Below are 26061 nucleotides of genomic sequence, written 5' to 3'. Positions count from 1 at the left end.
TCAAGTACCCATATTTTCTTTTGCTTCACAGAGTACTCCAAATATATGCAGCTTTCTCATTTGGATAGTATTAATTTTTCCATAGATCACATACAAAAGAAATTCCATCTGAGGATAAAAGGACCTAGTGATAGTAGCAATAAAATTCTTAATACCAGCAATGATAATTTTAATAGTTCCCAATATTTGTCAGGCATTGTCTGTGTGCCAAGCACTCCTCTAAATGCTTTACATGCATTAATTCATTAGATCCTACTAATTCCGGGAGATCCGTACTATTTTAAGCCAATTGCACAGAGGAGGGACCCGGGGCACAGGAACGTCTCCCAACAAGCTCTTCATAAGGACGCAGAGCCTAGGATGCTTTCATAGGAAAGAAGTTCTTGAGAAGCATATGGGCCTTTATAGGAATGTGCCCTTTAAAGAGATGAAGTAAAGAAACAGACTTAGGTTTTGAAACTCTAAATATATATCCCCCAAACTAGAGAAAAAACATAAAACAAAGCCATGTTTTTCTAAGCTCCTTTTATCAGGTTAACAAGCACTAGTGTTAAAGAACGCACATGACATAATGTGGTTTACCCTTTGTCATTTCTAACTGTTGCAGACAAAACCATTTAAACCTAGCTTGGTAGCAGAGACACACCGCACCAGACAATAATTCCATTTGGAGTAAACCCTCTGGCTTACGTATTTGTTTGTCTGTTTTCCCTTGAGAGAACTAATCTCTTCAAGTCCAAGATTTAATATTTATCTTACTATTCATGTTATTTATCTACTAGTGGCCTGGTGCACGAAATTCGTGCATGGGGAGGGGGGTGTCTCTCAGCCTGGCCTGCATCCTCTCCAATCTGAGACCTCTGTGGGATCAGGCCTAAACTGGCAGTCGGACAACCCCCTCACAATCTGGGACTGCTGGCTCCTAACCACTCACCTGCCTGCCTACTTGATCACCCCTAACCACTCTGCCTGCTGGCTTGATTGCCCCCAACTGGTCCCCTCTGCCGGCCTGCTCACCACCAACTGCCCCCCCCCACCAGCCTGATCACCCCCAACTGCCCTCCCCTCCTGGCCTGATCACTCCCAACTGCCTTCCCCTCCTGGCCTGATCACCCCTAAACGCCTCTACCTTGGCCCCAGCACCACGGCTTTGTCTGGAAGGACTTCTGGAAGGTCTCATGGTCTAATTAGCATATTACCCTTTTATTAATATAGATAGAATATGACATACTGCCATAACTATAACATATATACCAGTATTACTCTATGAGAACACATACTTCATGCGATAGGAAGGCATCTTATACACTACATTGTATATGTTGTTAGTAGGAAATACTGTATTCATAGCAATAATATACACCCTGTGACTTCCCTTCCTGATTTGGGAATGGTTCCCCAGTTCTTTGAATGTTTCCTGGCCCCTAATGTATTATTATTATTATTTTTTGTCATTCAGTATAACTTTATTTACTGTTTATTGCACATGAGTTGAGGTCTTTAATTTCTAACCACCAAAGATTCAAAGGACTATTTTTTTCCATGAAGTTTAACATTAACATCAGTGAATTCATGTATTCATGTGTTTTTATTGTAAACATCTGAATTATTCACATTGTCATAGATCCTGAACTCATAAGCATGGACCATGCACAGGCTGGCAGCAAGCCAGGAAGCCACTCTGCAAGCAAACAGATACTCTGCATAAGGAGAAAAGTCATAGCACAACATTTAATGTCCAACCTGAGTCACCTCAGAATGTTATATATATTGACTTCTTAATTCATATAGTATCGGGAACTCAACTGCTTGGTTGGTGACGGGGTTGATCTGGTTTCAGGAGGATTATTCCTGAAATAATTAAGGAAAGGGGGCTCAATCTTTTCTTGGTTGCTTGCTCCTCCCCAGCACCTTCATCTTTCTTCTCATCCTCAGCTTCTTGGGCATCTTCTCCTTCACCTTCACCTCCTTCTTCTTCCTCCTTTGGATCCTCAAATTCTTCCTTGGCACCTTCTTCCTCTTCCTCTCATTCCTCTTCCTCAGCCACTTCCTTCTCCTTCTCTTCCTCTTCAGCCTCTCCTTCAGAGGTGGGTTCATCCTTAGCTTCCTTGGCTTTTGCAGCCTCAATGGTCTCCTCCACCTCGATCTGCTCCTCCTGGACGTGGCTGGTGTATTAAGAAGAGAAGGAGTGAGCGGACATCAAGTAGGAGCTGGTCTGTAAACCACCGTAGGCAGATCGACCAAAGACCTGGGAACTCCGGGAGTAGCCACTGGCTATGCTTCCCACGCTGGTGAAACTGAGCCGGGTCTCCTCACCTTCCAAGAGTTTCCTGTAAGCTGCGATGTCAATGTCCAAAGCCACATTGAGGAGGTCCTGGTATTCTTTTAAATATCATGCCATTTCACTCTTTGTAGTTCTCAACTCATTTTCTAATTTGTTGATTGTGTCCTGCACAGCACTAACATCGGAGTTCTGCTTATCCTCCAGCTCTCACAGCTGCTTTCCCAGAGCTTAGTTCATGCCCCAGCTTGCTTTGATCTCCAGGGTCTTGGCCTTGAGCAGGCGGCGGCTTTCAGACACCTCCTCCTTGGCGGCGCGCACCCTGTAGGTGTTCTTGGCATTGCTCTCGGTCAGCATGGTGAAGCAGCTCTTGTACCATTCTTCTGCATTCTGCATGTTCTTGGCAACCAGCTTCTCGTACTGGGCGCGGATGTCCTTGAGCACGGCAGAGAGGTCGGACTTGGAGAACATGTCCATCTCCACGGAGATCTGAGCATACTGGATCTGCGCCTGCAGCTCGGCGATCTCCTTTTCATGCACCTTCTTCAGAAAGGCGATTTAGTCCATCAGGCTATCGATGCGCTTTTCAATCTCAGCGCCAGCGAGAGCAGACTCATCTGCACCTTTGCACGCCTCCATCAGCCAGCCCTCTGCGTCATCATGGTTCAGCACCTCTTCCTGATAGCATGCCTGCAGGTTGCTCCCAGTCCCTTCCAAGCCCTGGTGCCTGCTAACTGCCCACTGCCCTCTCCTCGCCAGGGACAGGGCGCGGTGGGCTGGGGCACAGGCATCCCATTTTCATTAAAATGTTCAACCCCGGCCTGCTCCACTGGTGTCCACAGGCGGCCCGGGGACAGACAGTGTTCCCAGAGACCCCAGCCACCCCTCCCCCCCCCACCGCCTACCCAGGTCCCTGATGGCGGCCTGGACCCCGCAGGTGGCATCAGGCGCTGCCCCCGCCAGGCCTGCCCGACCCCCCATGGCGGCCTGGACCCCGCGGGCAGTGTCAGGCGCAGCCCGCCTGGCCTGCCCGGTCCTCCATGGTGGATTGGACCTTGCACGTGGCGTCAGGCACAGCCCGCCAGGCCTGCCCCACCCTGATGGCTGCCTGGACCCCGTGGGCAGCATTAGGCACTGCTTCCCCCCACCCCGCCTGCCCAGTTACCGATTGCAGCCTGGACCCAGTGGGCGCAGCCTGCCTGGCCTGCCCGGTCCCCCATGGTGGACTGGACCTCGCGCATGGTGTCAGGCGCTGCCAGCCTGGCCTGTCTGGTCCCCGATGGTGGCCTGGACCCCACAGGCAGTGTCAGGCGCAGCCCGCCCCTCCTGAATATGCAAATTTACCCTCCATCTTTGTTGGCTTAATTTGCATATAACTCCTGATTGGCTGTGGGCGTAGTGGAGGTATGGTCAATTAGCATTTTTCTCTTTTATTAGTGTAAATTGATCTCTGGATTTGGAATCAACTTTCAGGATTTCAAGAATGGCAAGAAGAGTCTTACATATTCTCATTTTATGAGAAAATAGAACAAAAGACCATCGGGCAAAGGTTCCTAAATTGCAGAGTAGACCTGCAAAGCGCTTGTGTGTCCATGAACTCCATGAAACTGGTGTAAAAAGTGTGCAGGTGCCTTTTGTTTTCCAGTGGGATAGTAAATGTCATTAGATTCTCAAAAGGATCCAGCTCCCCAAAGGCTCAGTGTTCATTGTACTAAGTGACATGCCCAAGGTCACACAGCTGCTCAGACTGAGACTTAGTTTTCAGTCTTCTGCCTTCTTATTCAATCGTCTTCCTAACATACCTTAAAAAGTGATATTAAACAAAAACCCACCTGAAAGCTATTTATGTCATGTATTCTTTGGAAAAATTTACTTTGACTAGAGTTTAAGAACACAATTGAAGGCCTCTAGCTCTAAGATTTCTACCATAAGTGTTTCAAAATGTGTATTTCAAAATTCCCAGACAGTCTTCTCAGCACAAAGACAATGCTCTTGAATATGGTGTGGCATGTATAGGCTCTACCATTATGACTTCAAAAGCAGCTATAGGTGTGACTGGCCTATGGGAGAGAACAGCCGTCTTGGGCCCAAATGACTCACATATTAGAGTTTTGGCTCTGCCACTTACTAGTTATTAATTAGGAATAAGTTACTTAAGTGTTTAGCTTAACAGTTTCCTCATCTATAAAACTGAATGATCACAGCTAGCTTTTGGGACTGTTCTGAACACTAAAGATACAATCTATACGTGCTTTTGTATACAGTATATAAAATCTATGGCATGGTACCTGACACTTAGGAGGTACCCAGATGATCATATCTATAACTTTTTGTCTTTATTGTTGAATTAAAAAGTAGCATTTTAAATTTTGCTTTATATTTAGACATGGCCAACAATTCAAAAAATTCCATGTCAACATGGCTTTTAAATTGAAATGTTAATTATAATTATACTAACAGAAATATAGAACAAGCAGCTGTAAATTGTATATTAGAAGGAAAAAACCAAAACCCCTTTTATCTAAGAGTGTAATAATCAGATTGATTATTTAGGAGGCATTACAATAAGTAATGTGTCACGAATTGATATTCCTTGGTTTATAAGAAGTTGAAGATACATAAAAAGATATTTGAAGGCAGTAGATCACCCATGGGATGAGCTAGGGATAGATACACATAACCTTCTGCAATTGTAGGACTGATGCATTTGAATCACAGGTGGTCCCCCACATTGTGTCACTGCCTCAGATTAGTTATGCCATGAAGTAGGAAATGAAATATTAGAGTGTAATATTTGTGCCATCCATAGGTTAATGCCCAATGATCAAATGGATTTTTAGGCCAGAAGTTAAGGCTGGGTGTTTGGATCCATCCTAAGTTACTTAATCACAGTCACAACCTATGTCAGTAGGAAAGCAACGTGAGTGATGTGGTTGAGGAAGCTGGGGTCAAGGGCTCAGAAGAGTTCAATTCTAATTTGGGCTCTATTACTCATACACTGTGCGACTCAGCACCAATTTTCCCTCTGAGCTTCCATTTTCTCCTGTGTACTTGCTGGAATACTTTGGGTTCTATAAGATTAGGCATATGGTTACACATTATCTTGTGCACATATACTTATTAGTTTCCATTTAGTATCTATTTGTCACATTTATCTTAAATCATTAAATTAAATCTGTTCACCTCTCTTCTTCAGGAATTACTATTTTCTCTTGAAATGGGGAAAAAATAGATACAGAGGCAAAGAAGCATTGAACAGACTGTCAAACTACAGCAGGAAGGCAGGGGAGGTTGGGGGGAGGGGGCTGTAAGAGATCAACTGAAGGACTTATATACATGCATATAAGCATAACCAATGGATACAAGACACTGGGCGGGGGCAGGTAAAGGCATGTACTGGGGGGTAGGGGAGGCCAGGGGGAGGTCAATGGGGAAAATAAAAGGAGACATATGTAAAAAAAAAAAGTGGATTTATGGACCAATGGAAAAAAAATGAGAAAAAAATTGCTTACTTATGGAGGGGACTCCAATGGTAACTGGATTGGTCAAAAAATCAATTGTCTTCCCATATTGCTTAACCTAAAACTCAACAAGTGTAATCATTTTGTAAATTGGACTCTCTTGAATTTATTCTGCATTTTCCCCAGTATAAATAAAGCTAGCATAATTTGGAACCATGTCATAAAGTGTCACTATTTTCATGGAGTTCAGTAAGCACATTGGTGCCCACACAGAATTCCTGATTTTTAAAAAAATTTCCCCTGCCATCTTTCAATGACAGTTGTGTTTCAATGACAGTTGTGTAACGTTTAGTACTATTAAGCAGAGATAAAGGCAATGCAGATCACTATGGCAACATCCACTCTTTTCTTTAATGTCTGTCAAAGCACCCTGCAAAGTAATGTGAAGACAGTGACCAGGACCTCTGAGAGAACAACAAGAATGCATAAAATAAAACCTTCACCAAAGTCTTTAAGTTATTGCCATTATTGCCATGGGAGCTCAAAACAGACACGTTATATTTTATAAATTGTGCATGAACTCACTTAACATTTTCACACACTTGAAAAATCTGGCTTTGTGCTCTCCAAGCTCCCTTTATAGTAGGGCCTCAGCCAGTGGTTGTGTGGTTCCAGGTGCCAGCCTCTTGTGCTTAAGAAATAGGATGATGGCTTGGCCCCTTAAATATGGGGCTTAGTCTGAGATAAAATGCTGTTCATGCTTGTAATCTAGATGAAAGCTCTCTGTGTAGCCCATACACTTCAATTAAATGCTTCTAGCCTTTTGCATAAGAGTTAAAATGGAAAGACTTTTGGTTTCTAGGTCAGCTCTAGATTTAGGGTATATTGGTGGCACAGAGCTATAAAAAGGCAGGTTTTAGTTTGATTCCAGTGTTTTGGCTTTTATACTGCAAAAATATCATAGGAATGAAATGTATATAGTTTCCAACTGTCACTAAAAAGGCATGTGGAGGAGTGGTCCTGTGTCGTTGTTTTTTTACATGCACCACGGTTTAGATGGTAGAAAATAACAGGCTAAGGAAAACAATGACAAAGTGGGCAAAAGTACAGGGATGTGGCAGTATCGACTGACCTCATTCTGAGTGAAAACAATGCTACCATACAGCAAAGGCAGACTGACAAGTTCTTCAGCCAAGACCAAGCCAAATGCATTCTCAATTTACACCCATTTATTTTATTTCTATAACTTATCTCGCTTCATAATGAAAAAAAAAAGGTTTCTCTATTTGTGCCTTGGTTTAGTTTCTCATTTACTATGGCGATCATTTAAGAGACTTGAGACAAAAAATTGCTACTCTTTTTCACATTTTAAAATGGGAAAAAATATAGAGATAAAGTGGAAAATCTATATGCGAATCACCCCAATTACAGTTGCTAAACAGGATTTGAGAGAAGCAATTACCTGTTTGACACTACTCTGCTTAGAGTAGCATTGGTGAAACTTTGATACACCTGATCAATTTTCTTCAGCACAGAAAAAGGCTAACTCTTGAACACCTAGTATCTTCAGTTGCCTCAGAAAGGTGTTATAACATTTTTCCAACATCAGAAACAAACCTCTGAGAAGTTTATGAAATATGTCTGTGCCACATAACACCATTCTGAGGAAAGGGGCTGTAGGTAGGGGCTTGCTGAAATGCTGAAGGATCGTCCACAAAAGGGAAATAAATGGAATGGTTGCCTTGGTGATTACTGGGAAAGCTTTTAATCAGAGTCTCACTTTCAAATTAGCTCTGGGTACGAAGAAGGCAGGTAGGACTTGTTCCAAGTTATGAGATAAAGGGTGGTCATCACAGCTTTCGGAAGCAGAAAAAAGGGTAAGATACTTGAGTAACTGTCAATGGAAATGTTTGACCTGTAAGGTTCTCCAAAGGACTGGGTCTGAAGCTGGTGTTATTTAATGTTTTATAAAAATGTGGAAGAGGGTGAGCAGTAAACTTTCAAGTATGAAAAGGCTACAATGCTCTCTGGGGGCCAAGGAGGATGCATGTGGTACAGGGCACTTGGCGGGTCAGGTTAGCTGCTAAGACAAGGATGGATTTAAGGGACTGGGAACTATTTTCTGAGGACAGCAGTCCAATGTGCCACCATCACCAGAAAGACTAACACAATGCTGAGTGCTGAATGTGAGCTTCTAATTGCTTTTGAAACACCACGTGAGAGGGTTTTAGTTTTGGAAAGGGACGAATGGAAAATATTTCCCTCATGAATCCTTTAAAGAAGCTTAGGCATATTTGAAGAGTAATTTTCATCTTTCAGGAGCAATCATTCCCTCTGAAATGTACCACGATTATGAGAGATTATCAAGCAGTCCACAAATCAGATGAACCAGGCATCTCCAATGTGCTTACTTTGTATTACCACATCACCAACCCTAAACCTTTAGACTGTCCCTAGTGGCTATCCACATTTATTTACAAACAAACAACTCACTTGCCCATTTTTAAGTAACAGTTACTGGGCATCTTCTAAAAATCACCTTTTTATTCCTAACCATCAGTAACCCTCAGTAAATGGGCAACCCAAAATTGCTTCCCTTATGAACATCAACTACATAGTCAAGTCTTTCATGTAGGGTAGAGGCAAAGAGGTCATGAGGGATGCTCTTATGTTATAGGATGGTGGGCTAGTGTGTGTGTGTGTGTGTGTGTGTGTGTGTGTGTGTGTGTGTGTGGTAGGTATATTTCTATGAGAAAGAAACATTGAGTACCAGCATTGGCTAAATCTTAAGTATTTTTATAGATGGCTCAATGCCTAGTAAAAGCTGTATTTTCATGCACATCCTTAAACCCATGAAAATAAAGATATACATAAGGTTAGTATTTCCTTACCTTCTATTGCTGATAGGAGAACCCGGGAATGATCATAGGCGATCACGTTTGCATATCTATTCTTTGGTTTGTTTACTTCCAAGTTTGAATGTTCCCATGTGAACTGCTGGCCAGGGTCAATTGACTTTAAAAGGAAAACAGCACACACACAAAATCAATACTGGGTATCAGTGGATTATAGGCATTTATCACAAGTAACATAATTTTGAAAAGAAAACTCTGAAGCCACGCTTCATCAAGATGGCCCTCGCTGTGAAGCTGAGCACCGATATACCCAGAATCACATGAAATGATTAATCAGAGTAAAACAGTGTAGTTACCAACATTGATTCAGATGAAAAAGAAAATCAATACAGATGTTCTGTTAATATTGGAAAGGCAGGTTTTATTATTATTATTTTACTTTTCCATTTTTTTCTCTCTGCTGCTGTAGCTTACAAGTTACCTTGGTTCAATATTCCTTCCAGTTCTGTGAGCATTATTTTATCTTGTTTGCTCTGCCCTATTCTTTCCTATCTGGACCTAATCTCAATTTTTAAATTGAGTGGTTTTTCACTGGCTTCCCTGGGCACAGCGTTACTGTACTCTCTTCACCTACAGGCTTACATCTTGATGGCAACTTAAAATTTTGTCTATTTCTCTGCAACACATCATGGCCAATATCACAAGGCAATTTGTACATTTCAAACAGTTAAGGGTAACAGTAAAGAAGGCAGGTTAAATTAATCATTTTAGAATATTAATTTATAACCCAATGCAGATAGGACCTGCTTTTCTATTTAAATTGTGTTTCCTATTGTTCATTATGTGTTATCGTGTTTACATCATTTACTTAATTTTATTCTTTAAACCTATTTGTTCTGATTTTTAGTGCATTTCCTTAATTCCTTAGTTCAACCACTTATTCAGAATTAAAATAAATATTGAAGATATAATATAATATGTAACTTTTCATATGTAAAGTAAAATGGTTTGAAAATGAATCCAGGCTTTGATTTTAACATCTTGGGAGACTTTTTATTTTCCTGCAATATTATGGAAATTAAAACATATTTTCTTTTATCATAAGATACTGACTCTTTTTTAATACTTATAATTTGATGGTATATGGAAACACGAGTTTAGTAATTGCATAAACATGATTTTAAATGATCAAAATCAAGTTTTCAGGAACAATTAATGCTAAGTTAAGTTTATGTACAGGTGAAATTTTTAAAAAGTAAAGATAATATGTTATGTTGATAGAATTTTTAGCAGTAATTTTTGATGTTGGGTATTTTCCGTTCTTTTATGTGTATATATAGAATTTGAAACTAAAACATATCCAATGGCTGTTACAATATTAAAGATGCATATATTTTGTATTAGAGGGACAGAGTTCAGCATGATGATAAAACTCACCAGTGTAAAAAGTCAAGCCTATTAACAGTCACGAATAGCCTCTAAACATGCTAACATTCTCAGCAGTACAGATTGCAGCCTCTGATTTACGGAGGCTTTAACCCCCTTGTCCTTTCTTAGCCTATGCTAATCTATATATAAACTAGTTGATCATTAAACAGTATGCAGCAAAATAATTATCCATGCCTTAGAGTCCAAAGAATAGTGTAATTAGGGGTCTTTCTAGTTGGTTCTTCCAAGGAAACTCATCATCTCTCCACAGAATGTACTCTCCAAGTATTCCAGAAGCTAAAGGGAGCCGAGCATTTGTCTGGGTGGACGCCTTCAAGTCAACCTTGAACTCTCACACAGCTCCATTCAGCGACCAAGACCAGATTTAAACATTGCTCAATTCAGTCCCCACATCCAGTCCTTCAGCATCTGATGTCTAATTAGAATATCTCCTGTAATCTCTCACTCCAACCCATTCTTCAAAGCAAAGTGGTCTTTCTTAAGCAAAACCCCAGGCAGGTTAGGTCCCGGTTTAAGAACTCCCACTGGCTCTGGGTGACCTACTACCTACATTCTGAAGTTTTCAGCCACAGTCCTACCTATACATTTTCACTTATATTTGCATCTACAAAGATGGCTCAACACAGGGTTTGAAAAATGATTTTTTAAAAAATGAATTGATGAATAAATGTTGAAAAAAGTTCATCAAGAGAAATCATGGAGTAATTCCTCCATATAACATGGGAGCTAGAGAACAGATTATGGAAACTGCATTGTACAGTACTCTCACTTTAATATTTTAACACTCATTAGCATATGGCTTAGTAATTAAATATATGATCCTGAAATTATAACTACCACTGACATTATACTGATGAGCATGACTTAGTACATAAGCTTCTTGCACATTATTCTCTAAAATATACCAAGAAGCTCCTAATCTCACTGAGGTACAGTCTTTTGGTGGAAGATGTTACTCTCTCTGATGGCCTTGTTACTCAGACTATGATCACTCACAGATGGAAAATGGCATAAATCTAATTAGACTAATGAAATTGCAGCTATCCACTCAAAGACACTGTTAAAGTCATGCCCATTTCTACTCTTGCCCCATATTCTCAGCCATCAGCATGATTTGATACCTGCATGGAAGAGTTTGTGAAAGTTGACACAAATGGAGCCATTGTAAAAAAGAGCTAGAGCAGCCAATTCCAGAGGAACTGCCTTGTACATACTGTTTTCTAAATCTTTGGACTAGTCCTAACACAATTGTTTTACAAACCAGTGTTTGTAACGTCAAAAGGAAATTAGGCATCCTGATCACAAGGACTAATGATTATGGACTATCTGGAGACAGAATCAGTAACCGACCATGTATAGTTAAGAGTGGCTCAGCTTGTTAGTACCAATAGGAATTCTTCTTTCATGCAATTGCTCCTTTCCTTTCCTGATAAAAAAGCCCTTGCCTTCCCTCTGTAATCAGGACACTATCTGAGTTTCTGCCTCAGAAACTATGGTCCCCCAAATTGCAATTCTTTTATCCCAAATCAATGCTTGTTACCTCAAATTTTGGCTTTTTCATCTTAGGTTAACAGTTTAAAAACTGGTAATGGAAACATGAGTTATACATCACATGTCTTAATATGCTTATGCTTAAAATACGACCCAGGAGAAGACCTGTAAGTAACTGGATCATTATAATAATAGCTGCCCGGTCATTGTGCTCTACATCCAGTAGGCTGTTCAATTTTCACAAATATTGTGAGGCAGGTGCTGTTGTTTCTCCATTTCGCAGGCAAGGAAATTGAAGTAAAGAAAGATTAATTCAATAAATCCTACTCAAAGCCTTCTCTGTGGCAGGCACTGTGCTACTTGGTGATAAGGTGATTTTCTCACACATCTAGAATCATACATTCACCTTCAACCCCAGATCTGCATCATGTCAAAGCCCAGCTGATGACTAATAGCTGGTCATCACCAAGCCATGATGCCACTTAACTACTGAAAGGGTCACTGCAAAATGGAGAAGCCCCACATACAAATCACCCACACATAACTACCCTCCTCTATTTCCCTAGTCCGAATGCTGTTTGCTCCCAACTGATCATCCTGTGTCATTCTGGGGCGGTTACATAAGAAATCAAGTTTTAAAAATGAGGTTGGCTTCACATGGATGACAAAACAGATGGGGTGCAGCTTACATTTATACTCGTTTTACACGGATCAAACAAACATTGATTAAATAATGCTGACTTGTCTTTGTGCAACACATACTCATCCATCTGTATCTATCCATCTGACTGAACATTTAACAATACACAACACAGGTCATTATTTTGGAGCTTGTCAGAATGCTGAGAGGAGTAAACTCAGTAAAGAAAAATGAATAACTAGTAGGTAAAGTATAAGGTCTTGTATATTCAGGAAAAAACCTGGTTGAGCAAAATCAAATTTCAATTAGCCATGTTAATGAGGCAAAGATATCATGGATGAATAAGACCCTAATTCTCAAAACCCACTGTCTAGGCTTTTCTTAGTGCTGGTGATGACACAGTTGCTTTGCCTCTTTGTTTTCTGGCTTTTCTTACTGAGATCCTCCTAAAGAAAAATAAAAAGACCAACATAGAGAAAGATCAACACAGGTCTGAAGTGACAGAGAAGCTGACTTCCACTTCAACATTGTATTTTTGACTAGCCCATTATGTCTAGACTAGAGGCCCAATGCACAAAGATTCGTGCAAGAACAGGCCTTCTTTCCCCTGGCTGCTGGCATCGCCTTCGCTCTGGCCGGAGCCACCTTTCCGCTCCAGCCCGGAGCCGTCTTTCTGCCTTCCCACGCTGCCTAGAGGCCCGGAGCGGCTGGGGTGCTGCGGAACACCTGCCCCCAGCCACTTGGTGCCTGTGTATGCAAATTAACCCACCATCTTTGTTGGGTTAATTTGCATACTCACTCCTGATTGGCTGGTGGGCGTCACGAAGGTACGGTCAATTAGCATGTTGCTCTTTAATTAGTGTAGATATCTTTCTATTATAAAGTTAAATGAGGCTACCCCAATATTATTAAAAATTTTGAAATAAGTGCCCTTGTTCTTAATGGAGTCAACTTCTTCCTGCTATTGGTATTGGGTTTCCCTGAGCTTGATTCTCAGGTACCTCTGCTCATCCTTCTGGCTCTATTTATCCAAACAACTTTTGGCTGGTTATTCCCTCCTTCCTAGCACTTAACCCCAAGTTCTAGAGCAGGAATCTTGGCCAGGTCTTTGTTAGCCTCCACTGAGGGAAATTTTACGAGTTGGGAATAAAGCATACTGGACATTTTTCAACCAGAAATTAATTAATGACCTTTTAAAAAATACTATATGAAATTTGTATATGACATTGTTACAGAATTTATAAACAGGAATGCTATTCCTAAGATTTACCTTTGTTTTTCCAGTCAATCGACAAGGCCCTTGAAAGGTAGGTACTGCATGAACACTATGTAGCATCTAAAACATTACCAAGATGCCAAACCATGTAACATCACTTCCCTATCTTCACACTTGGCCACTTGGCACAAGACACACACACACACCCTCCCCGCCTCCCAAAGCTGTTGACTGAATCATTCTAATGTTAACAATAATCTTCACCGTAATAGCAACAGGTTTGCTTTACAGAGGGAAAAACACCAAATAGAAAGAAAACCTCTCTGTTATTTAAAAGGGAAAACCTCAGGTTGACACTTGCTAAAACCAAATACTCTGTATTTATGTAGTCTTTAAGGTGATGATTCACAAGGTCTAGTTCATGTTTTTGTGTTTTTTTTTTAAATCAACTAGAAGTTTGTCCTCAAATAGGTAAGTGGGAAAAAAGCTACACATAACTTATCTTTCATTGTATTCTCGTTAAAAAGATTTAAAAATATAAATATTTACATCCAATAATTATAACAACTAACACTTATATATAACATTTACTGCGGCTTTTTTTTGTGTGTGTGCTTCACATGAGTTAACTCATTTTATCTTACAAAAACCCTAGAAGTAGTTATTATAAAAATTCTGTAGATTAGGTTTTGGGCTCAATCCCCAGTGTGGGGTATGACCATCACTCTCTCATGGTCAAAAGCTGGTAGGTGGAGAAAGCCAGGTTTGAGGACCTGGCATTCTGTTCCCCAAGTCTGAGTGCCTAACTGCCATCTGTGCTTTATCTATAGCCAAATTGAAGAAGGTTCCTTAAGTGTTTCACACATGCCTTTCGATTGTTCTCTGGAAACAATGCGAGGAAGGCTGGGATCAAAAATCTCTATAAACTCAAAACAAGAGAATGTTCATAAATTTGCACAGCAACTGATAGTCACTGAGTAAAATTACGTTCTGATATAACAGTGACCATCTATATATATATATAAAAGCCCAGCGACCTTTACGGCGGAACGACCAGAACAACTGGTCACTATGACGTGCACTGACCACCAGGGGGCAGACATTCAATGCAGGAGCTGCCCCCTGGCGGTCAGTGTGCTCTCACAGGGGGAGCACCGCTCAGCCAGAAGCTGGGTTCACAGCTGGCAAGCGCAGCAGCGGTGGTGGAAGCCTCTCCCACCTCCGAGGCAGCGCTAAGGAGCAGCGAGCGTGGCTTCTCAGGGATCGGGCCTAAGCTGGCAGGCGGACATCCCCTGAGGGGTCCCAGACGGCGAGAGGGTGCAGGCTGGGCTGAGGGACCCCCTCCCGAGTGCACAAATTTCATGCACCGGGCCTCTAGTTTTTGATAAAGCTCAAGTCATCCTCTTAAAGCAAAGTCTTTAAATATGGTTCTGCAAGATTCTGAATTCTCTGCCCAGAAAAAAATATGTAATTCACATGTATAAAACATCACACAATACCAGCTGCTCTGTATTCTACTTTCCTTCACCCCATAAGGAGAAAAACCTCAAAATATTCCCTTTAGAAACTCATCAAAGAGAAACCACAAAAAAGATACATCCTGTTGTGTGTGTTTTGAAACAACGAACAGAAGTGTAATTACATAGGAGGAATAGACCAGCTACTTGACTAGCCACACTATGGGTCAGACTAACTGTCCCTTTTGCAGGGAACTGAACTTTCAATGACCTTATCCTCCAGAGAAACACTATTTTTTCCACATTGTTCCCCAGCAGCAGGCTCATTTTGTCCTAAGAGTGGTTTTCCCTCCCAAATATTCTGAAATGCTTTCTGAGGTTTAGAAGAGCAATCTGCCATTGAGTGTGTATTTCTGTAATGAAGCCTTTTTTTTTTTTTTTCATTCTCATTCATTTATATTCTTTCTCCCAGTTTGAAAATGGTAAATTAATATGTACCCATTTGAAAAAGACCCACGTTTGCATAGCTGGGAAGGGCTATATTTTGCATAATTAGCAGAAGCCTGCAATTGACATAATGAGTACTTTCTTCAAAGAGAAGAGCATGAGTTCAGTTGGTCCAATGATGCTTTAAAAAAATGGAAAGTACGGTGATGAGCAAAGTGTGGCGGTCGTAGCCCCTGATTAGCTTTGGCAAGTCTGCATCTTAGGCCTGATTGCTCTGTGCTTCTTTCTCCTGTTAACGCCATTCCAGTGTCAGGTTTGTGCCCTCATTTTCTCTAATCTCCCTTTATCCAACCTGTCATCAACACCCCCCCTAAATCTTTCCTTATAAAACGTATCTGAGCAGGTCACCATTAGAATCTGAAGGATTTAAATACTTTTCAAGATTCTCAGTGTTAACTAATAAGTGGATATGGCCATTCTTGATCTACCTTGAATGGTAGGTAGATGACACAATTTACAAATGATAAAACTGCTTCAACTTTACATGTTGTCTAATGGTTTGGTCTGAAATTCTGATCATAAAATATTATGTAGTAAGTATTCATGGAAAATTACCTAAAGCAATAAGTTATTTATGTACATAATTAGAACTGATATATAGAGAACTAAATAGGAGAAACTATATTCATAGTGAAGCATCCAGCCATATGAGGTATTTCCAGCAATGCTTTGATAAACGTTTTATCCTACATCATATCTCAGCACTAAGAATGAGTTAGCTTATTTCTCTGAGGATACCATTAGTATCCTAGAAGTACTCCTAGAAGTACGCTGAACTTATTCTAACTTACTATGGATTCAAGATGATGAAAAACTATAACAATCCAACAACAAACACTGGATTCTTTTCAACTCAGTAGGACAACACTACCTGATCTCTAGAACACACATACACCCTTCACTGCTTTATATGTGTGACTGAGGAAAATAGTATTTCTCAGAGTTCCTTTCAAATAAGAGTTCAAAAAGGAAGGTGGGATTTTAAGATCTGAAGGTTTAAACGTCCAGATTTTTTTTTTCCAAACTCTCATTAACATGCTCCAACATTTTCGCGGATGCTACTAAATGCGGAACAGACATTCCTAGTTCCCGAAGGCAGTGGTTCTAGAGGAATGATGACAATGATACCTCTTAATCCTAATGTTTTAGTTTTAGCTATTCATCTCCTCCATCAAATTAAAGTGCATAATAAATGGACAGATAGAATTATAGTTGACATTCTTAAACACTATAGCATTGTGGAGAATCATTTTACAAATATAATCCACACACGAGGATTTCTGATGTTATTTGGAAAAGCAAAAGGAATCATCATTTTTCCAGACAGTTTGGGTTAAAAAAATGTTATTAGAAATGTATTAAACTTCTCTGACTGAAGAGAAAATGTTGACTGAATTAGTAGAAAGTAATTGCAGTATTTATTAAAAGAATTATGTGTAGGTAACAAAAATATCTATTAGATGAAATGGATGTGCAGCATTTCACACAATGGCATCTTTTCTTTCACATGAATAACAGGGCACTAGTTTTTGTCAACAAATTCACAAGATGAATGCATTAATTCCTCATCACTCTTTGCAAATGTTGACACATTTGTACCGACCCAAACGTACTAAGAAAAGTAATATGTTTAAAACACCGTATACACTGTTACTGCTAAAAGACTGGGAGGCATTTTGCTTCCTCCTGCCTCTACCCACTGACTTTAGTAAGAATATCTTGATTTAAGACAATCTTGGCAGCCAGAGAATGTCTGCTTTCTCCCTGATGCTAACTGTATCTTCTTTATCATTGAAGCATAAAATTAGGACAATTGTCTAGTTGATTTAGTCCCCCTCCCCAAGAAAAAATAAATTTCTGCCCTTCTACATGCTATATGACAATATATCCATCAGGTTCCAAATTGGCAGAGATAACTACAACAACAACAACAACAAAACACAAAACACAAAAACAAAAAACAAACCCCACAGGCAGCCACATCTAATTCTCACTGTTTCCATTTCATTTGATACTGGCATCTGATCATCCAGAAATCGCATGGAAAAGTAAATGCAAAAGAAAAATCAATTGAATGAATGAATGGATTGGCTTCATAACTGTTGTGTGATGCATATTACAACAGCATTTTATAAACAACAGAATAAGGGAAATAGGGAAGATAAATCATCCTCTTGGCTTTTGAATGTTTAAGGTTGAGATTTAGCTGATAACATTAATTCTTCTTTATTAGATGTGGAAATTTCTAACCTAATTTTAAACACTGTATTTCCCCCCTCTTATTTTACTTTGCATCCCATAGACAGGTATATTTTAGGCTTTCAGCACTGCCTTGCTTGCCATTTAATAAAAAGTTTCCTTGTTAAATCTTTGTTTCTTCGTCTCCTGTATTTATTTTCAGATCTAAGAGGAAAAACAGATAAATTTCCAATTTGAAATATATCTGAATTCATTTCTGTTCATGTTTAGTCAAAGCCTTTCATATCCTTTTCCTGGCTCAGAAAAAATAAGAATTATACATCTGAAATGAAATTAGAATATGTAACGCCTCTTCCAAGTCTTTGATAGATAATAGAAAATCCCACATAATCCCTTAAAAAACTCTCCCACTCTCTTCCATCCCCATTTGTTTTCAGTGCAACTATCCAGTTGAAACACAGGAATTCCCATATATATTTTGGGCACAGTATTTACATTAAGAACCCCTTGCTGTTAATATCATCATGCCTTCCGTAAGGTAATAGTAGGCTGTACTGAATATAGGCTTCTAATTATGCAGAGATAGACAATTTACATTCTAAATTGCATATTTTCTTCTCTTATTCATGTGACAAACAAACTAGAAAGGCTAAAACAAACTAAAACAGTACAAAAGTTTAAAGTTTAATTTCTTTCTAAACTAAAATATTAATTTGCTCTGTTAAAAATATATACTGGCTTTATAATATAAAATTAAAGACTATTCTAGGTAAAATACTGTATATTACAAAATATCAGTACATTGGTAATTATATATATATATATACATATATACATATATATACATACATATATATATATATATATATATATATATATATATATATATATATAAAAAATATATATTTTTATTGATTTCAGAGAGGAAGGGAAAGGGAGAGATAGAAACATCAATGATGAGAGAGAATTACTGATGGGCTGCCTCTTACACTGGGGATTAAGCCTGCAACCAGGAATCGAACCTTGACCTCCTGGTTCATAGGTCGATGTTCAACTACTGAGCAACACTGGCCGGGTGGTAATTTTATATATTAGCCCTTTGGAAAAACTGGAATCACCTGAGCATATCACTACCGGGGCTGTACTTTTTCTGATGTTGTACACTAAGTGCTTATATAGTTGACTTTAACATGTATTTATAGACTGTCTGACATGCATTATAGGCGGGCCATACGGCAACAACGACATTTACCTCACAACCTTAGAAATAGTTTAATAAGTTTCCCCTTTGAAGATGTGACTATAAACTAAACACACATTAGACCACCCAGAGGTATGTAAAACCACTGTAAATAAATAAAGTAGCTCCCTGGCTCACACTGGTTGAAACGTGATTCATGAGAAGGGAAACCCTTTGGCACCACTGAGACGTATTAGGGTTATACACAAGAGGCTTTCCTGGGCAGTGTTTGGGGGTCACAGGGTGCTAGCAATCATCCAGCACCAGAGCAGATGTCAGAGCTGAATAAGAGACCAGGGTGGGGGGTGGAGGGTTGGGGGAACAGAGAGGGTCAGGAACTAGACAATCAAAACCAACTTAGAGAAATCACAGCATCTCTAAAAAAACAAATACCATAAAACTCCTGACTGAATGCTTCCACACACCACTTTCTCAGCTGTTTACATGCCTCAACTCATTTTACCCTCACAACAGTAAGATGGATGTTAAAGTATTACCACTCTTATTTTACACAGAACACTGAGACACAAAATAAATCACTTGCTCAAGGTCACACCGCTGGGAGGTGGCAGAGCTGGGGTTTGAAGCCAGCCTTTCCAGCTTTAGAGTCAGCACTTGTAATGACTACCTGACTCATGTCTGAAGAGTTCACAGCCCGGGAAGTAGGTCTACGTGGAAGGAGATGGACAGATGGCAGGTTCTGTTAAATACCGAGTTCACTGACATACTCTATCACCCGGACGGGTAGGTGGGGAAAAGTAAAGAGAGCAATTTCTGCAGAAGGACATTGGATTCTACTTAAGTACTCGGCTGAGGTAGGAGTGGAACATAAAAGCCAAAATGAGAGAAGGTGGCTGGCCTGACCCAATGCTTCACCTTGTTCAACTTTTCTATGGAGCTGCACAGAGGAGAGGAAGAGGACAGAACATGATGATAACACACATTTCCCCTGCACCCTGCTAAACCACCAATGTAGCCTGCTCAGATTATAATGCTTTTCCTTCTTCATGGTAGAGGATGGGAGAATTGTAGGGCTACATATGGATTATGTGTGTTCAATTATGAAGGAAAAGAATAACTTTAAAGAACTGATTTTATATATGAACTAGAGGCCCAGTGCACGAAATTCAGGGGGGTGTCCCTCAGCCCAGCCTGCACCCTCTCCAATCTGGAACCCCTCGAGGGATGTCCGACTGCCCATTTAGGCCCGATCCTGGGTGGGATCGGGCCTAAACGGGCAGTCGGACATCCCTCTCACAATCCAGGACTGCTGGCTCCCAACTGCTCACCTGCCTGCCTTCCTGATTGACCCTAACCGCTTCTGCCTGCCAACTTGATCACCCCCTAACCACTCCCCTGCCAGCCTGATTGATGCCTAACTGCTCCCCTGCCAGCCTGTTTTCCCCTAACTGCCCTTCCCTGCAGGCCTAGTCCACCCCAACTGCTCTCCCCTGCAGGCCTGGGTCCCCCACAACTGCCCTCCCCTGCAGGCCTGGGTCCCTCCCAACTGCCCTCCCTTACTGGCCATCTTGTGGTGGCCATCTTGTGTCCACCTAGGGGCAGGATCTTTGACCACATGGGGGCAGCCATCTTGTGTGTTGGAGTGATGGTCAATTTGCATATTACTCTTTTATTAGATAGGATAGAGGCGTGGTGCACGGGTAGGGGCCAGCTGGTTTGCCCTAAAGGGTGTCCCGGATCAGGGTGGGGATTCCCTTGGGGCGTGGGGCGGCCTGGGCAAGGGGCCTGTGGTGGTTTGCAGGCCGGCCATGCCCCCTGGCAATCCAAGCAGAGGCCCTGGGATCTGGGGTTTATTTATCTTCTACAATTGAAACTTTGTAGCCTGGAGCGGAGCCAAGCCTTCTGCTTGCTCCGTGGCGGCAGCCATTTCTGTTGGGATTTATGTATCTTCTATAATTGAAACTTGTAGCCTTAAGCGGAGGCCTGGGCCGGCCAGGGTGTGTGGAAAGCTTGGCTTCCTCCATTGCCGGGGGCAACCCTAGCCTCCTGCTCTTTCCAGCTCTGTGGCTGCCCATTTGTTTGGATTTATGTATCTTCTATCATTGAAACTTTGTAGCCTTGAGTGGAGGCCTAGGCCGGCAAGGGCAGGCGGAAAGCTTGGCTTCCTCCATTGCCGGGGAAACCCAAGCCTCCCTCCTGCTCTCTGTGGCTGTAGCCATCTTTGTTGGGTTTATATGCATATTACCTCCTGATTGGCTGGTGGGCGTGGCTGGTGGGCGTGGCTTGTGGGTGTAGCAGAGTGATGGTTAATTTGCATATTACTCTTTTATTAGATAGGATCATTTCTATAAAAGTAATTTTATTCTTTATTCATGCTACAAAAATAATTTTTAAAATGTTTTCTCTAATATTTTATAATATTTAAAAGCTATTATTAAAAATTAGTTATGATCATGCTACAATTTCTTTCTTTTTTAGTTGCTCTGGAAATGGATCCGTTGACTTATCCTATTGCTTGAGTATTACACAATTCAACCATCATATATGTCTTCAAATAAAATATGTTCTTCATCATACATGTCTTCAGAAAATATCAAGGTTCTTTCACGGGGTGGAGGCCTGGCCTGGGGTCACCGTGCCATCCCATCTGACACAGATGCATCCCACTGGGCACCTTGCTCAAACTAAACTGGTCACTGATTCATCACCTCCCTAGCGTTAGGCTTCGGACATATGCTCAGGCACTCAACTCTGTCTAAATTCTATGAAAATAAAAACCATGTCTTTCTCCTGGACAAGTGTAGAGGGGAGTCACTGTAGATTCATTTACAACAGTGAAAACATTAGGAAATAGCCTTTCACATAAGAGAGGACTGGTGGAAGGACTTACAGTAGGAAAAACGTATAAAGCTATGGAAACTGCTATGTATCACAGACATAAGATGTCTACATTCTTTTTTTTTTTTTTAATCCTCACCCAAGGATTTTTTTTTCCTATTGATTTTTAGGGAGAGTGGAAGGGAGGAAGAAAGAGAGAGAGAGAAACATCAATGTGAGGGAGGCATACGCTTTGGTTGCCTCTTGCATGATCTGGGCTGGAGATCAAGCCTGCAACCTTCTGCAGGCTGACATTCAAAACAGCCAACCAGCTAGGACCATATTTACTTTTAAAAAAAAAGTGTATTTTTATTGATTTTAGAGAGGAAGGGGGAGGGAGAGAGAGATAAAAACATCAATGATTGGAGGGAATCATTGATTGGCTGGCTGCCTCATGTGCCCTTACTAGAACTGTACTGTGACCTCCTAGTTCATAGGTTGACACTCAACCACTGAGCCACACTGGCTGGGCTCATATTTTCTTTTAAGTAAAAAAATTATAAAGCAGTTAAAATATATACATATATACCCACATACTGCATGTGTATATATAATCATAATACATGTATATGCATGTATTATAAATGTGAGTATATACAAACATATCCCAGAATGTTATATAAAACAATGCTGCCAGCACTTATCTTTGGGATGACAGTATTGATCATGTTAATTAAGCAATGAAGCCATTAGACTGAGGTGTCCCTAATACTATGGTGGCTCATAAGAAACCAAAACCTAAGCCTGTAAATGTAAATACTCCAGATTACAAAATCCAAACCCTAAGGACAACCAGTCCTGAACAGCCTTAAGTTAGAGCCAATTAAATAATTTCTTTGCTTCCACATTTTCTCTACAAAATCTTTCCCCTGGCTCCTGTTATGGGAGAGCGCTGCCTCATTCTAATTATTTTTTGCTCAAATAAACTCACAAAATTTAAAATAAGCCTGTTTAACTTTTAACAATAATTATTTCAAATTCTTCAAGCGTTTGTTATCTGTATTCTTTAATTTTTCAGTTTGTGAACATTTTACTACTTTTCAAAACTTAAGACACTTTCTGTAAGCCAACCCCATAGTCCACAAAGTAGTGAAACTGAAATATGAATGCAGACTTTTCTGACTTTGGGAGTCAGCTCTTAACTACTACACACTCTAGTTCATATATGTAAGTCATAGCTCTAAAGTCACCATCACAAAGTTCAATTCTTTATTGCCGAACTGTGGACAACAGATTAAATACCAGATGTCTGTCAGCTTGGTTTAATGAGAAGTTCATATCACAGTACTTTTCACTTTCAAAATTTTGAAGCTAAAAGACTCACTATAGCTTTCCATATTGTTAGATTTGAATTTAATTCTTATGAGATTAAAAAGAGTGACATCTTCAGTACAATCTTTATCCCATATAATTAGAAACAAAGACATAGGATTTCAATCTCTCCCATTTCCACCTCCCAACCATACCCCCTTTTCTTCTTTCCTCTCCCCCTTTCTTTATTTCCTTTCTTCCCCTCCCCCTCTCAATTATACACCACAAATTGTGCAAAGAGAGGAAGCTGACAGATATTAATTCCTTGGAACTGAATAGCCACAGTGGAACAAAAGCTAGAGCAATATTGGCAGAAAGGACTGGGAATGGTGAGAGACCAATAACTCATGAATAACAAGTCTGCATAAACAGTTTTAATGACTATTCTAATGGTTTAATGGATGGCACTTTAATAGGATTTCTAGTTCAATCCTGAAAGCTTGTCTTCCATAAACCTGTCATTAACAAAGAACTGGATTGCTTCACCACATAACCATAGTCTACTGAACTGAATACACAAAAAATTATAGCAGTTGTCATCATATATTACTATCCTCGTCACAAGTATTTTGTTAACTATTGTGAGAGAGACAGCTACATGCTCAAAATGTAGGCTGCCACTGAAAGAGGTGTATTTAAACTAAGAAGATTCAGTAGAAATTAAATGAAATACAACAGGAAGCTCACAATTGTAATGTGTATGAAGACAACAGTAGAAACAGTAACTGGGATACAAACACATAGGTGTGATCTAAACATGAAAACTTGAAATATTCACTGGTGTTGTCTTTGAAATAAAATAAGGAATTCCTTGAGCACTGATCCCACATTTGTCTCATTATTTTATTCTTATTTCCTGTACTGACTTAAATTCTTCAAAGTTAGAATTGCCATGCTGTGTTTCTCAGTGCGCACACCAAATCAATATATATGTTGAATTGGTTATAATCAGCCTTTGTGGATAATCCTAAATTCTAGCCCTTGGCTGTTTTACTCTATCCATGTCAGAGGTCCTCAATTCTGATGTTTCACATTGGTATACCTCTTGTCTGGAGAGCACTTTCTTATCCTTTTTGTCTAAATCCTACCTTGCTTTCAAGGTTCAGCTCAAATCCCACTGTCCCAATCCACCCTTGCCTGGAGAGCTCTCCCACACACTTACATATGCACCTATCACCATGCATTACAGCATGGCGCATCCATTGGGAAATTAGTTATGTTTAGACTCATAGCATTTTTCTTTTAAATTCATTATTTTAATGTACCCTTCATTTGATAATTCTTTCTATTGTTTGTATGAAGCACCTCTATTATTTACTATTTTAAAAATTACAGTTTATATTCAATATTATTTTATCTTAGTTTCAGGTATACAGTATAGTGATTAGACAATCATATACTTTACAAAGTGATCCCCCAGATACCTCCACTTGGTAATTCTCAACTCCCCAAATCTATTGTAAGTTCCTGAACAAAATATTGTCTACAATATAACTTTGTAGTCTGTGAGCTTGCTCAGTACAGTGCAAGTAAAAATGTTGATGCAATTTTTAACAATATCAGATTTTTGTCTGAATTTCTGTGCAAGTCTTTTGAAATTGAGAATTATTATTATTTTTTTACAATTGCTCTGTCACCTCCTGATTTAGAATTCTTGAGTTTAAACACGTATCCAAAGATTTTGAATCTGAAGGTAACAGACTATATTCCCCATCAATGCCAGTAGCTATAAATTCACAGCCTTTATAGCAATCTCTACTGATTATCAAGACAACTGAAAAAGCCCATTGCTTAAGTTAAAGTTCATTAAAGTTGTACAAAATAAACAGGAAACAATAACCTTTCTAAGATCAAATTTTGGAAAAAAAATATGAATAGATTATAGCCTTCCTAGGGGATCTGTATATATCTATTTATAAAGAATGTTAACTGTAAAATTGACTCCCTTTTTTTAAAAAAATTGAAAGTATTATCAATCAAGCCATTCAATAAAAGTAAGCATAATTTTATGCTGGAAAAGAACTATATTTAAGTTCATTTAAAAAAATCTCTTGATTATTAAAGAAAAATAGGTTCTGCTCTTTATTACACAACGTAAGTCTTATTTAGTCCACTTTGAAGGTACACTTTGATAATTTAACAAGATGGCAAACAAAACACAAAAGGCTAAGCAATCTTATACTGGTAAATAGTAATATAAGTAAAGTAATAAACATAAAAGAATATTTTCTAACAAACGGAGCCCTCTTTACCAGCAGAGACATAAAAATACAAATAGGTTACCTCAGACTATGAATTATAAGGGAAGAAGAGAAAGAGATCTATCTTATACTTGATCAACTCCTATTTCTTTCTGTTGGCACATATTTCATCCAGTTAGGGAAATCTTGGTTGATATTACAACATAAAATATTATGCTTGATAACTTCTCCCAAAGTTTGGAGAAACATTAAGATGTTCTGCCATGGAAACATAATAAAGAACAAATGTGGTTCCTTAACCTTATTTGACATACATTAAAATAACAGAATATGAGAAGGGAAATTTGAGTTTTCTCTACATGGGGCCAAAGAGCTGAGTTTAAAGCATTTATTTTTCTGTCCAAGAAATTAGCAAATATAGAGTCTGAAGAACAGATTTTTAGATAGCTGCTAGCACTCTAACTGGATTTCTAAAGCCCTGAATTTATTGAATGTTAGAAAAATAATCCAACAACACGTCACCTTTCACATGGTGGATATAACATAGAAAAAATCCTAGTCCTATTACATTGGAGGAAAACTCATAGCTGCATGGTATTGGAATCCCTACAAAAATCCAGTTATTGCAGCTTTGGTCTAAAGTTTGGCTAAACTCTGAAGGAACCCTTAGACTCAGAATTCAAGGCAAGGATTTTGTATTATTCATTTTTGTACCCCCCAGAGTCTTTAGAAGAGTACCTGGCACATAGTAAGAACTCAGTAAATGTCTGTTGCAGGACACAAAGTGAATATAAAACTGGAAAAGGAACAAAGACCTTTAAAGAAACAGGCATTCCTGTTTTAGAACATTTTTTTAGAGGCAACCAATAAATTTAGTATTGGTCTCCCATTGTTCTCAAGGAGATTTGGAAGAAA

At 39.6% G+C, this 26061-nt stretch overlaps 1 protein-coding gene across 32 annotated transcripts in view; it reads right to left on the bottom strand.

The window, feature by feature from the left end:
* Nucleotides 1-26061, bottom strand: part of PTPRD (protein tyrosine phosphatase receptor type D) — a 2215209-nt gene that overhangs the window by 73405 nt on the left and 2115743 nt on the right. For all 32 annotated transcript variants that reach the window (XM_080668837.1, XM_080668841.1, XM_080668865.1 and 29 more), the window contains one exon: nt 8634-8757. In XM_080668837.1, coding sequence (XP_080524963.1) covers nt 8634-8757 — 124 coding nt within the window. The remainder of the gene's footprint in view (nt 1-8633; nt 8758-26061) is intronic.

Source organism: Plecotus auritus (genome assembly GCF_963455305.1).
Source record: "Plecotus auritus genome assembly, chromosome: 5".
Classification (NCBI taxonomy): Eukaryota; Metazoa; Chordata; class Mammalia; order Chiroptera; family Vespertilionidae; genus Plecotus; species Plecotus auritus.
Note: the sequence above shows the minus strand (reverse complement) of the source record. Positions and strands in the feature narration are given on the sequence as shown.